General features: G+C 38.8%; 2 protein-coding genes across 4 annotated transcripts; one reads left to right on the top strand and one right to left on the bottom strand.

The window, feature by feature from the left end:
• Nucleotides 1-548: 548 nt before the first annotated feature.
• On the bottom strand, nt 549-11,794 carry LOC122081746 (putative pre-16S rRNA nuclease). 3 transcript variants are annotated; one of them, XM_042648982.1, is made up of 7 exons: nt 11,379-11,794; nt 11,227-11,286; nt 10,877-10,989; nt 10,414-10,482; nt 9,281-9,332; nt 9,034-9,192; nt 549-749 (listed from the first exon to the last, which is right to left on the bottom strand). In XM_042648982.1, the coding sequence occupies exons 1-6, from the start codon at nt 11,682-11,684 to the stop codon at nt 9,055-9,057; spliced, it is 738 nt and encodes a 245-aa protein (XP_042504916.1). In that variant the 5' UTR covers nt 11,685-11,794; the 3' UTR covers nt 549-749; nt 9,034-9,054. The 3 variants fall into 3 exon arrangements, with proteins under 3 accessions (XP_042504916.1, XP_042504915.1, XP_042504914.1); XM_042648981.1 differs by lacking the exon at nt 549-749 and adding an exon at nt 7,655-8,130; XM_042648980.1 differs by lacking the exon at nt 549-749 and adding an exon at nt 7,655-8,157 and having other exon boundaries at nt 11,379-11,793.
• Nucleotides 4,251-7,728, top strand: LOC122081745 (putative glucuronosyltransferase PGSIP8). The gene is made up of 5 exons (XM_042648979.1): nt 4,251-4,948; nt 5,756-6,011; nt 6,115-6,316; nt 6,434-6,581; nt 6,863-7,728. Exons 1-5 carry the CDS (start codon nt 4,674-4,676, stop codon nt 7,398-7,400), a joined length of 1,419 nt encoding a protein of 472 aa, XP_042504913.1. The 5' UTR covers nt 4,251-4,673; the 3' UTR covers nt 7,401-7,728.
• Nucleotides 11,795-12,059: the final 265 nt, after the last annotated feature.

Raw genomic sequence — 12,059 nt, 5'->3', positions numbered from 1 at the left:
TTTTTTTTTTTTTTTGGGTTATACTTTGTTGTTTGATCTTGATACATTGCAAAGGCTAAAGATCAATGTTTTCGTATATATGTAGATTGTGAAAAACAAAAGATTTGTTGTAAATCTTTTTTTATAGGTACCCATTTATAATTGTTAATATATTTATATTGTTATGTATTTACTATACAAGGTCAGGTTGGAATGATTCTGATTAGGTTGAGTTGAGATCTCAACCAAGGCTCAACCCAACCTGACCTTAGACCTAAAATTCTCAATCCTAATCCTTCCTATAGACTGAAATGTCAAGGCCCTATTCAGGCTAAGACAAGCTAGGACGGTTTCGATTGAGTGAGTTTTTTTACCACCCCTATAGGCAATGATACATAATTCAAATGAGTATCAGGTGAGATGGTGAATGTAGTTGTACATCACACGCATAAGAATGTGAGCCACTCATTTTCAAAATGTAAATAAAGGTATTAGATCCTTTCTGCAAGTGGGGAATTGCTTGGTCTCAACAAGCCAACAATGCATACTATGTCTCTCTCTCCCCATATAACAAAGGAACTTACACGGAGTTGCCATTGCCATTCTTACATAAAGAATGTGTTCCATCCGCGTAAATACAGCTCCCCCAGTTGGAGACTTTCCAACCTGGAGAAGGAAGATACCAAGCAGAGGCACCCCTAGATGATTTGAAATTTCTTGACCATGACTTCCTTATCTTATAAATATCTATCCTCATCAATGTGCCTTGGCTGGTAAAAGATTTTGTTAGTGAGGAATCACGACCAAAAAGCTTAGAAATTAAAGTAGAGCTTCAATCAATTAAAGGACGGAGCAACGTTAAAGATAATAAGAAGAGAAAAAAAAAAAAAAGTCATAGCCCGCACCAATAGCTCATCAGACATCCATATTATAAATTAGGGAAAATGAATACTCTGATCATGTGGTTCATGTGTTGGCTGAATCTGGCCGCTTCACTCGGCTTGAGATCGAGCTCCGTCCATTTATTCGTCTGGGCAGTTAGGCACTTAGGGCCTTGCAAAGCACATGTTTGTAAGGTTTGGTAATTCTTAATTGGCCAGGGATAAACCCACCAAATTGTTCGGTGACAATAAATATTTTATTAATAATGATAGTGACGATTTAAGGTGTCGTAGTGATCCATATCTTCTGTTCAACTCCGGTGCTGGTGATTATCTTTGCTACGTCCCTATTTTATGTTTCCTCTTATCTTAAATTTTTTATTGTTTTTTATTTAGTCAGGTATGTCTCAACAAGTTTTTGGATGAAGGCATAGGAAACTTTTGTTATATGAATGGGAGAATGGTATTTTGGATTAGTATGAAATTTAATATGTGAGAAGTATAAGAAATATGTATTGGATTGCTCGAATTACTTAATATTTATTGGTATTAATAAAGATTGATATTGATTTTTGGTAGAGTCTATATCGATAAAATGATACAAACTAAAGGAAAAAACGTAAATAAATACATATATATATATATATATATATTAAAAAAAAAAAAAAAAAGAAGGGCAAAAACCATGTTCTCAAATGATATGGTTCGATCCGTGAGAATTAGTATCAGTACCGATACCATATTTGATACAATGAATTGAAACCATGGTGAGCGGGGAAACTTGCAATCTATCCATTCTCAGAATTTCAAATTCATCTGACATATGGTAGATCTAAATGCTTATTGAGGAGATTCTTCCCCTAGTATCCAAATCAGAAAACTAGATCTACAAGTTATAGTGAGGGTGAGGTTGAGGGTGAGGGACCATTTTGTGGCCATGTATAGATGTTTCATAATTTTTAGCAATGTGGTAGGATGATGTGGGGATCCTAATTGTTGGATAGACAAGTCTAGGTTTGGATTAATCATATATAATTTTTTTGTTCTAATTCAATCAAATACCTTCCCATGGATTACCATACATCCTTATATTTTTTTAGCAATAAGTTAATTCGTATATTTATGCACATGCTTGTGCCTATATTTTCAAAACTTTATTTTACCACTTGGTGATATCTTGGATTAAAACTTGACATGTAGACTAGGGATATTGCGGGTCTACTTGTTCATACGATATTGGCCTCACCTGATCTACTTACATATAGTTGACTGATAGCTGAGGAAACTAATTGAAATGGTCAAATTATTGAACCAAAGCATTCACACCTTTAGTTTTCCATGGTTGAGCTAGTTAGTATGGGTCAATGACTTCTTAATTAATTAGCGAATATAATAAAATCCAAATGTCCAAGTAATGAATACTATTAATCCTAATTCGACATGTAACTAAGGGATGTATTATCCCGTTTAAGAGTGTAATATGAGGAACATGGCATGCATGGATCCCAGCCATACGATGCATGTGCTCAATACCAATCTACTGGGGCATACCCATTGCAATCTCAAGTCTTAATCTTTATTCTTTATACTACAGAAAAAAACATTAATACATCAGCAAATTTAAAGTGTTTAAATAAATTAAGGGGGAAATAACTTTGTCCATAGAGTTCTTCAGTCCATACACAGCCTTGTTTGAAAAGACGTCCCAACCCTCTTGAAACAAGGTCTGTGTGTGGACAAAAATGAAAATGCTAGAGGGACAAAATTTCTCGTCATAAATTGATTTGCATTATTATTTTATGTGCGAGAATCCAAAGGTTCACACTAAATATATCATCATCATAAAAAAAAAAAAAATAATAAATAAATAAATAAGAACATAAACATCAGAGAAGACAATGAAACACTTTTTTTTTCAAGGAGATCAATAGGAGTAGTAATTAAAATTACCAAGAACAAGTTTTAAAAAGTGTTTCCCTAATAATTTCAAGTGAGACCAACCAATAACCAAACATGAAACTAAAATTCTTTGTTACCCATGATAAATATCTAGGTGATGCTTCCTAATATCTATTAGGTTTGTGAGAACTAAGCTTCTTATTCAAATGGTTGAAGATCTTGAGCCACCATTAGAACGCTAAAAGCTCAAGATCAATTTTTTTTTCTTCACTACCAAACACAACTTAGAAAAAGAAAAGAATAAGAAAATCAAAATGATTAGGGGCTTAATTAGGTGAAAAGCAAACACCAACCATCGCTCCAGCCCTGTATAGCCATGTGGGTCGTGGCCTGTGGGGTAGTGGCCGGGGGTAGCACAGCGTCTCTAAGCTTCGTGTAGCATGCAATGCACAGTAGAAGAAGAGTAGGTGACAACGTGGGAAACTTGTAATAAGCCACGAACACCTACCACCCACCACCATCTCCTAAGATATCTAAATGGGACGTGACAGAGAGAATAGACCTATAGTCTCTATGGTTTATGGACTATAAACTCTATTCCATCTGGGAACTCAATTCTTTTCACGTTGTCATAGTGCAATTTTCCTTCTATTTTTAAAAACTATGCTAATCATGGATTCAGTTATCGACCGACTTGGCCAATATCGATAAGATACAAATATTAGATTGACTTGTGTTGGGTCGATCTTGTAACGCATTAACTTTATTAATCTTGGTATAATATTGTTTTCTTTGACTCATAGACATCAAAATTTTAAAACATATTGCGCCATGTTAAGGAGGTTAGAGTTTATCAATTAATCCAGTAATCTAATGTGAGACTAAAGTTTACACACCTTCACTCCCAAACCCCTTGATACTGATTATATTCTTGGTGAGAATACCTCACCGATCTCCCAAGCGGGTCCGACACTTGCCGCATTCTTGGATCTCATAGATCAATTTTACCCTTTACTTTTCATTATATAAAAAAATTTCTTTACAATTTTACCCCTATTCCAATATCGATACCTAATCCCAGATTGTATCAGAATTATCTCAGCTGATATCGATATGATACGGCCCATACAGCCGATCCGAACCTAAAGCCATGATGCTAACGACAAAACTAACTGCCGGTCCATAGATTCCATATTAGGTGAACTATCCATGATCATGAACCCCATAAAATGTAAAAACTAAGAAAAGTCAAAGAGTCCACTTTACTACAAATCAAACTTTTACCCTGCTCAGTGGGGGGAAGGAGGCTCCATTAGGACTGAGGTTTACCCCGCAATTGCCACGTGGCAACATCAGAATGCAAGACAGTTTTAGTGCTGTTGCACAATGTCACGTCGCAAACGGCTGGAAATTCGGGGCCCACAGATTTTGTATATTTTCCTTTACCTTTAAATTAGCAACTTTTTTATTATTTATTTGAGACATTTTAGGGCTCTTTCCACTCTTCAAATTCTTCACAAGAAGAGAAAACGACTCTCGAGCCCTATCTGTAATCTGTATCTCTCTCGACTCCTCCCCTCTCCTTTCTCTGCAACTCTATTGACAACTTCCCCTTTCCCTTTCCCTTTCCCTTACGAAGAACGGCGGAGAAAAACCATTTCTTGTTTTTCTTCCGTCGTTCTAATCGGAACCTTTGCCTATTTCCTGTGAATTCAGGCGGCGATCGTTGATTCTGACAGTTTACTGTGCCAGTTTCCTGAAATCGCTTCGTTATTTTGTCCTCCGAAGATGCTGATTTCAGAAAATGAGAAGAAAAGAGGGAAGACTCAATTTTGAGTAAGGTTGCTTCCCTTAAAGCTGATTCTTTTTTAGGTCTTGGAACGATTCTTTGTTGAAGAAGAAGAAACAAGAAGAATGGGGAACGGAAGGAGGTTGGGGTTGGGAAGGTTGAAGGTTTTGTTGTTGGTGATGGCTACTCTTGCAGCGGTTGCGATTCAAAGCGTGGTGTCTGAGGAAGAAAGAGTGCATCGGAACGCTTACGTATCGATGATGTATATGGGAACTCCAAGGGATTATGAGTTCTATGTTGCGACTCGCGTGATGCTCAGATCTCTGTCAAGACTTCATGTGGACGCCGATCTCGTCGTCATTGCCTCTCTTGATGTACCGATCCGATGGGTTCAAGCTCTGTAAGTGAAAAATCTTCCGCCACCACTTCTCGAATTACTACATCTTAAAGTCCTATACTCTTCTCTTCTCTTACAATATCTGGATGCTTTGATTGCTTTCCGGCACGGCACCGTTTGGCATCTAATTAGTATACTCCGGTGAACTCAAATACTATAATTGGATGGATGAACTTGGACAGACAATAGGAGCCGTTGGATTCGTAGGAATCTCGATTCCTGACTTTCCTGTTCAGTGAATAAAGGGGTAAAGTCATGTTTCCGATAGTGGGTTACACATCACGAGGGGAAAAAACAGGAAAGCTGATCGGACGGCCAATGTTGTCTAGATTTTCTTCCTTCTTCATCTCTTCGCTTCCCACCTGCTTGGCTGGCCATAGTCTCTCGTCTCTTCATTAGAATTTTGAAAAAAATTTCTCCTTTTCGTTACCTTCTCCTTCAGGCTTCAAGATATTTTGATTTTTGACCTTTTCTTTTATTTTTCTGGAGAGAGAGAGAGGGGGGTCACCTAATGTGCGGAAGAGACCTGTAAATGTCCCAGCGAGATTTAATTGACGAAAACGAGTTGAATTTTTTGGAGGCTTGTGGTGACGGTTTACTTCGTTGACTGGTCACACTCCCATTAAATTCCTTCCAAACAAAGCAAGGGAAATCTTCAAAAAAAAATTGGATCAATGACTCTTTACCTGATTGATCAAAGACCATTTTGATTAACTGATTCGAGATCTAGACTAATGTTTCTTATCAATCAGATTAGATTAAAATTGCATTTGCAGTCAAATGACATCTGGTAAGCTGGTTTTGATGCAGGGAAAAGGAAGATGGAGTGAAAGTGATGAGGGTAGAAAACCTGCATAACCCATACCAGACGGAACGAAACTATGACAGGTTTAAGTTGACGATGAACAAGCTCTATGCTTGGAGCCTGGTGAAGTATGATAGGGTGGTCATGCTTGACTCTGATAATCTCTTCCTCCAAAAGACAGATGAACTCTTCCAGTGTGGACAATTCTGTGCTGTCTTCATCAACCCCTGCATCTTCCACACTGGCCTGTTTGTGCTACAGGTATGCTCTCTCGCACTGTTGGTTCAAACCCAAATAGGCTAAATTGTGAAAGTCTGTTATTCAATCACTGATTTGTGTTTTCTCTCTCCCCTAATGACTTAAGCCATCAATGGAGGTGTTCAAGCACATGATGCATGAATTGGAGGTTGGACGTGAAAACCCGGATGGTGCAGACCAGGGTTTCCTGGTTAGCTACTTCCCGGACTTGCTTGACCGTCCATTGTTCCATCCACAACCTAATGGCACCAAGCTTGACGGCACATACAGACTACCACTGGGCTATCAGATGGATGCTTCATATTACTGTAAGGAATCAATTCTTTGCCCATTACACATTGTGGAGTATTTGGAATATCCAATCACACATTTTGAATATTATTGTGATGAAATTACATAGTAACATGTTCTTTATTGGGTGGCAGATCTGAAGCTCCGATGGAGCATACCCTGTGGGCCTAACAGTGTAATCACATTCCCTAGCGTTCCGTGGCTAAAACCATGGTATTGGTGGTCTTGGCCAGTTCTACCACTAGGTCTTCAATGGCATGAGCAACGCCGACAAACACTTGGGTAAGATAACAAATCACTTGTATGCTTTTGCCTCAGTGCTAAGATATATCCAAGAAGCATATACATGTTTGTCATTGTCCCTGGCATGAACTGTGAATGCATCTAAATGATGACTCCAAAAACAATCTCTTATATTATGTTGGGATTGTGGTTAGCGTCTGCCTCCTATGGCTTTATTATGCTAGTAATGGATCAATTTTAGGCTATCAAAGGCTATTTACCCAGCTCAAATTTCATGCATTGTTTGACTTGCCCTTTGGGTGTTCATTCTCTTCGAACAGGTACAGCGCCGAGGTGCCCATGGTATTGATCCTGTCAGCAATGTACCTAGCAGTGATGGCACTGACCCGACTTGCAAGGCCGAATCTGTCCAAGTTTTGCTACAGAAAACCGGACAAGAGTCTATCCTTGCAAACAGGGTTCAAGATGGCTGTGATGTGGTCCATTGTAGCTGCCTACACAATCCCCTTCTTTGTTATACCGCGGACAGTGCACCCACTCGTAGGCTGGACTTTGTACTTGTTTGGCTCTTCAGCACTTGCCTCGGTAGCAATTAATTCCTTCCAGTTGGCACCACTTGCTGTATTGACACCTGGTTTAGAGATTGCCGGTGTACTTTTTGTCATGGCATGCCCTTGGTACTCAGATGGGGTTGTGCGAGCCCTTGCTGTGTCCGCCTATGCCTTCTGTTGTTCTCCAATCCTTTGGGCTTCTGTAGCAAAAGTAATGGCAAGTTTGCAGGTTTCACTTGAAAGGGAATTTTCTTTGCCAAGGGTAGGAGAATCTCAACAGCCATCTGGGTTCAGCAAGTTGTATTGAGCCACGACCAACTCACCATGAGTCTACCACCTAAAAGAAGAGATTCAGGTAGGCCTCTCTGACTGAAATTTCTGCTTTTCCGTAAATGTGGCCAGATTACAATTGACCACACTCGGCAGAGAACCAAGTGGTGATTCGGAGCAATAGAACGCATTGTTAATCTTTTGCAAAGAGAAACAGAATTGAAAAGACATTGATTGTGATGTAAGCCTATGTTGAGATAGGCATTTTCTGTCAAGACTCTCTGGCCCTTGTGAGAATGAGAAGCGAAAAAACATTTCTGGGTGATAATCCCATTTCTAAAGTAGCATACAAAAGCATTTACTCATCATCAGTGTACTTACAAAAGTAATTCTAGATCAGCATTTGCGCACATTCCTATCATTACTGGCCTATGTCCTAACCAACAAATCTACAACCTGCACCACTACACAATTGAAATTCATACCCATCTGACAAGCTTGCTATTAACGTGAATGAGCCTGCTCAAATGCAGAGGCAGAATCTAAAAACTCTTCATGTTGTCCTTCAATACTTCAAAACCATGGATGTAACTTTAAACTGTATTTAGGCCAGTACAAGATTCCATCAAGCTCCAACCACATGGCCTAGGGAACCATTTACTTGAGTTGCATTTCAGGGATTTCAAAATTACCCATCGCTCTTATGCACTTGTTGCTCTTACCACCCATAATGCTGTGCTGTGCTGTGCTGGTGGACGCTGTTCATTCTACATTCCAGATGAAACCTATAATTTCTTTATTTCAAATCAAGAAAAGAAAAGAAAATGTTCCTGAATATGGGCAATTTCATTATTATTAGAGATGATGTCCAACAAGAAGTAAATTATTCAGACACATTCTAATTATTTGTGGAACACCCGCCAGTCATCAACTCCTTCCTAAACAATATAGGTAGATGGATTATTGGCCTTAGAAAGTAAAATATAGATGAAATATTATGGTCGCAAGGGGTCTTTAACTTTTCCAAGCTTCCCATTATTGGATAAATAGGACCTGGTCTAGATTAGCCATGTGTTAAAATTCAGAATTTAATTCAAACAAATACCTCATTGCATTGGCGTGCATGCCATGTATGTCCATGCATGTGCACCAATACACAAGCCATTATGGTGCACTCTCCCAACTCTGATCATAAACAAATGATTTAGCTAGGAAAAACCATGATAATGGATTGCTCATATCTCTGTCTTGTGTCTTCCAAAAATTCCACACATTTGTGACACCAATAACTAACATATATCAAAATGTAAATTAGCCTTGCAACAACTTCCTGATTTTGCCTAATTGGAGGAACTTCTGAAGAAACTAGCAGCTTGTATAAGTAGAAGATATCTAAACTCACAGCAATCTATAAAAAAGGGATATGTAATCCGTAGTTTGCTTATGATTGGAAGTATGAAGTATTGATTGGTTTTTTTCTTATGGACGTACTGGATTTGAAAAAATAATCAACGCACATTGGAGAGGTATGGACTGTGGAAATTGAAAAACATACATTACAAGGCAATCTAAAAAGTGATTCATGGAAGAAACAGTTCAAGCAACAGTAATATTGGGAAATAATATCATAGTATTCAAAAATGATTTCCACGAAGGCTTCAGAAACGTACTGTTTGGATGGTCTTAAATTGTCAAGCCTCAACATTTTCTGGGAAAAAATCCTTGTCCTTGGCAGGACCCCTTAGAAGCTTTAGTTGAAGGTCCAACTGCTTGGGAAGCACAAGTTCAGCTCCATAACCCGACATGGAGAAATATCTCTTCAGTACCATCTGTGATAAAATTGAAAATAGATTTAGATAAAACACCATCTTTCAACAGATCAAGAAAAAAAAATAGTTGAAGAGAAGTTTTGCATACCATTGCAGCGAAGGCATCAACTCTTCCTTGGCGAGCAGACTTTTTGACACCTCTGAAAGATTATTGATAGAATTTTCATATGATGAGGCATTTCTACTCTTATAATTTCATTTAATAATTTACATCTTATGACAATATAATTTCATTTAATAATTTACATCTTATGACAATTCAACATGCAATTTCTACTAATACTAAAGCATCACAAGTTGTAAAAGGAGAAGGGGGGGGGGATATCCTAGTGCGAGTCCAACTTTTGCCGGGTCCCAGGAGTGGTTAGGAGGAGGTGGTCCTCACCTTTTGCCATTTTCTTGCTACAGTGGCCACCCTGAAACTCAAACCATGTATTCACTCTAGCAGCTCAAGCTTTTACTGGCATACCAAGCAAGGGGAAGAAAAGATATGACCAATAAATTAATTGGAAGCAGCTAGAAGGAAACAGGCTGTGATATATAGCTTAGGCATTAATTACTAATTCAAATAATTGGATTTTACGGTTCAGGATCTTAAGTCTGAGTAATCCTTCATCCAAATACATACATAAATGCAACCACCTATCTACCTTGAGTATCAAAACCAAAAAAATTGACTGGTATGATCTATAGGCTGAAAAATAAAGAAAAGTTGAATGAATGCAACCATTAAATTTTTTTTTTCCTATTCCACCAAACACTAGAATTTTTCCCTTATCTCAGGGAAATGTTTAGACATTGTATGGTGGAATGTCATCCAATCATGCTGATTTTGGTCTTTAAAATCAGCATGATTGGATCAATTCCTAGCAAAGGTCGATAGCCAGATTTGTGCTTAAAGACGGATGCTTTGTCTTTGAGGAGTCAGACATGACACTTCCTTTGTGACATGAACCAGAGGCATTCAATCTTTTGAACCACATTCACAGTTTAAGTCTACTGGAAACCATTAACTACAGATCTCAAAGCTTGGACAAAGATATTGGTGGTTTTTACAGCAAGCAGCACAAATACTACTTATGCAAAGTAAACTGAAGACAATTTGCTCACAAGAAAAAAAAGGCAGGCACATGACAATTCATAGGTCTGCTTGCTAGGTCTGCTTGCTCCAAACAAAAGTATGCAACCAAAAATAATTAGGCTGTATCACAGAAAACTTACAAATCAATCATAGAGTCAAGAGCCTCCATTGATGTCCCATGTTCGTCCTGCAGATATACTCGCCAACCTCTGCTTTTAGGGAATACTGAAATCATTATCTCATGTTGAAAGCAAATAGAGGTTCCTCTAAACATGGATAGACATTGAAAATGGAATTAGAAACTTTCATTGTGATCAAACGCTATAGGAAGAGGACAAAAAACCTCTCACTAATATCACAGTACGTCAGTAGAACTGGAACCTAAAGACTTTTATCAATAAATCTTTCAAGTTCAGAGGACAAAAACCTCTCAACTAATGGCCTGCAACATTGGGGATTTCTAACTTCCAACTAATGGCCTGCAACATATAGGATTTCTAACTTTCAAGCATAGATGTTCAATCCACCAGAAATTCCTTATGCAATGTTTAACTTTTATTTGCAAGAAGTAAAATAAGTGACAATGAGATCAGTATGCATCACCTCTCTGCGGCTCGAACTGCAAACCTTCCTGCCACACTGCGAACTTTGTTCGATTGAGGCGTCTCCCTTCCATCATGAGATTTAGGAAGCCCAATTATGAATTCATCAACTTCCTAGAGTTCCTCCACAATAATAATATCAATAAAGAAGAGAAATTACTCCCAAAATCAGAATATTCAATTTAAGACAAATGTAGAAACTTTCCCTCTCATAAACTTCACATCAAATCAAAATAAACAAAGAAATTGTTGGAGAGAATGCCAATAGAAAAAAAACAGTGGCTGAATTGTTCCAAAATTTTCGAAACTTGAACAGATTCGAGAGAGAGAGAGACACAGGGAGAGAAGTACCTCTCGTTCCGCAATCTCGAGAAGTCGCAACTCCAGCTTGTTACCACGAAACTCCAAAACCTAAACCAGTTGAAACGAAACCCTAAAGCAAGGAAGAAGGAAGAGGAGATAGGAGGTACAAAAAAACAGAAAAGATAATCTAGTGGTATTACAGATAAAGGCCGAGGAGAAAAGCCTTTGCCGAGTGCAAGGCCAGTACGAGACATTCCCAAGTCGACTCCTAAACTGAAGCCTCCCCTCCAAAGAGGATCCACCTTCCGACGAAGCGCATTCGGAGGGATTTCTCCCGACCTAATCTTAGCAGGAGCGTTTCTTGTGTCACCGCCGCTCCCAGAACAGAGACAGTGAATCAGGATGGGTTTATGAGCAGCAGAAGCACGTTGCAAGCTATTTATAGTGTTGCAGGGGAGAAGACAAGGTCGTTGGATCGGTAACGGTAGCAGTTGCTGATGCGCCATTTCGCGCGAAGTACAAAATTTTCTTGAGAAATTGCGGTGGGACTTTGGAGAGGATTGGAAAAAGAAAAGGAAGAAGAGAGGCCGAGAGGGTGAAGACGGTCTGGGATGTATTTAGCCCAAATAAACTGGGCTAGAATTGGGCATATGAGACCTCGGGCCAGGCTGGGCCGGAGTTTTCTACAAAATTGATCTCAACTTCAAGATTTTTTAAACATTTTCAAGACCAGATCACAATCTTCCCCCCTTTCGACACAGAGTCTCCACTATGGTCTCACACACAGTTTGAATCTATTCTGATACCATCAATAATGCCCCGGTCCCATTAGAAGCTGGGCACGCTTCAACATGTCCCTTGGTTTGGATTCAATGGCCTCT

Source organism: Macadamia integrifolia, chromosome 6 (genome assembly GCF_013358625.1).
Source record: "Macadamia integrifolia cultivar HAES 741 chromosome 6, SCU_Mint_v3, whole genome shotgun sequence".
Taxonomy (NCBI): Eukaryota; Viridiplantae; Streptophyta; class Magnoliopsida; order Proteales; family Proteaceae; genus Macadamia; species Macadamia integrifolia.
Note: the sequence above shows the minus strand (reverse complement) of the source record. Positions and strands in the feature narration are given on the sequence as shown.

Excerpts from the sequence above, each read along its gene's own strand:
- LOC122081745 (XM_042648979.1), top strand. The coding sequence starts at position 4,674 with ATGGGGAACGGAAGGAGGTTGGGGTTGGGAAGGTTGAAGGTTTTGTTG. Across the intron at positions 6,317-6,433 it reads GATGGATGCTTCATATTACT|ATCTGAAGCTCCGATGGAGC; the intron begins GTAAGGAATCAA and ends ATTGGGTGGCAG. Across the intron at positions 6,582-6,862 it reads CAACGCCGACAAACACTTGG|GTACAGCGCCGAGGTGCCCA; the intron begins GTAAGATAACAA and ends CTCTTCGAACAG.
- LOC122081746 (XM_042648982.1), bottom strand. The coding sequence starts at position 11,684 with ATGGCGCATCAGCAACTGCTACCGTTACCGATCCAACGACCTTGTCTT. Across the intron at positions 10,483-10,876 it reads GCAGTTCGAGCCGCAGAGAG|AGGTTGGCGAGTATATCTGC; the intron begins GTGATGCATACT and ends CCCTAAAAGCAG. Across the intron at positions 9,333-10,413 it reads CTTGACTCTATGATTGATTT|AGGTGTCAAAAAGTCTGCTC; the intron begins GTAAGTTTTCTG and ends ATAATCTTTCAG.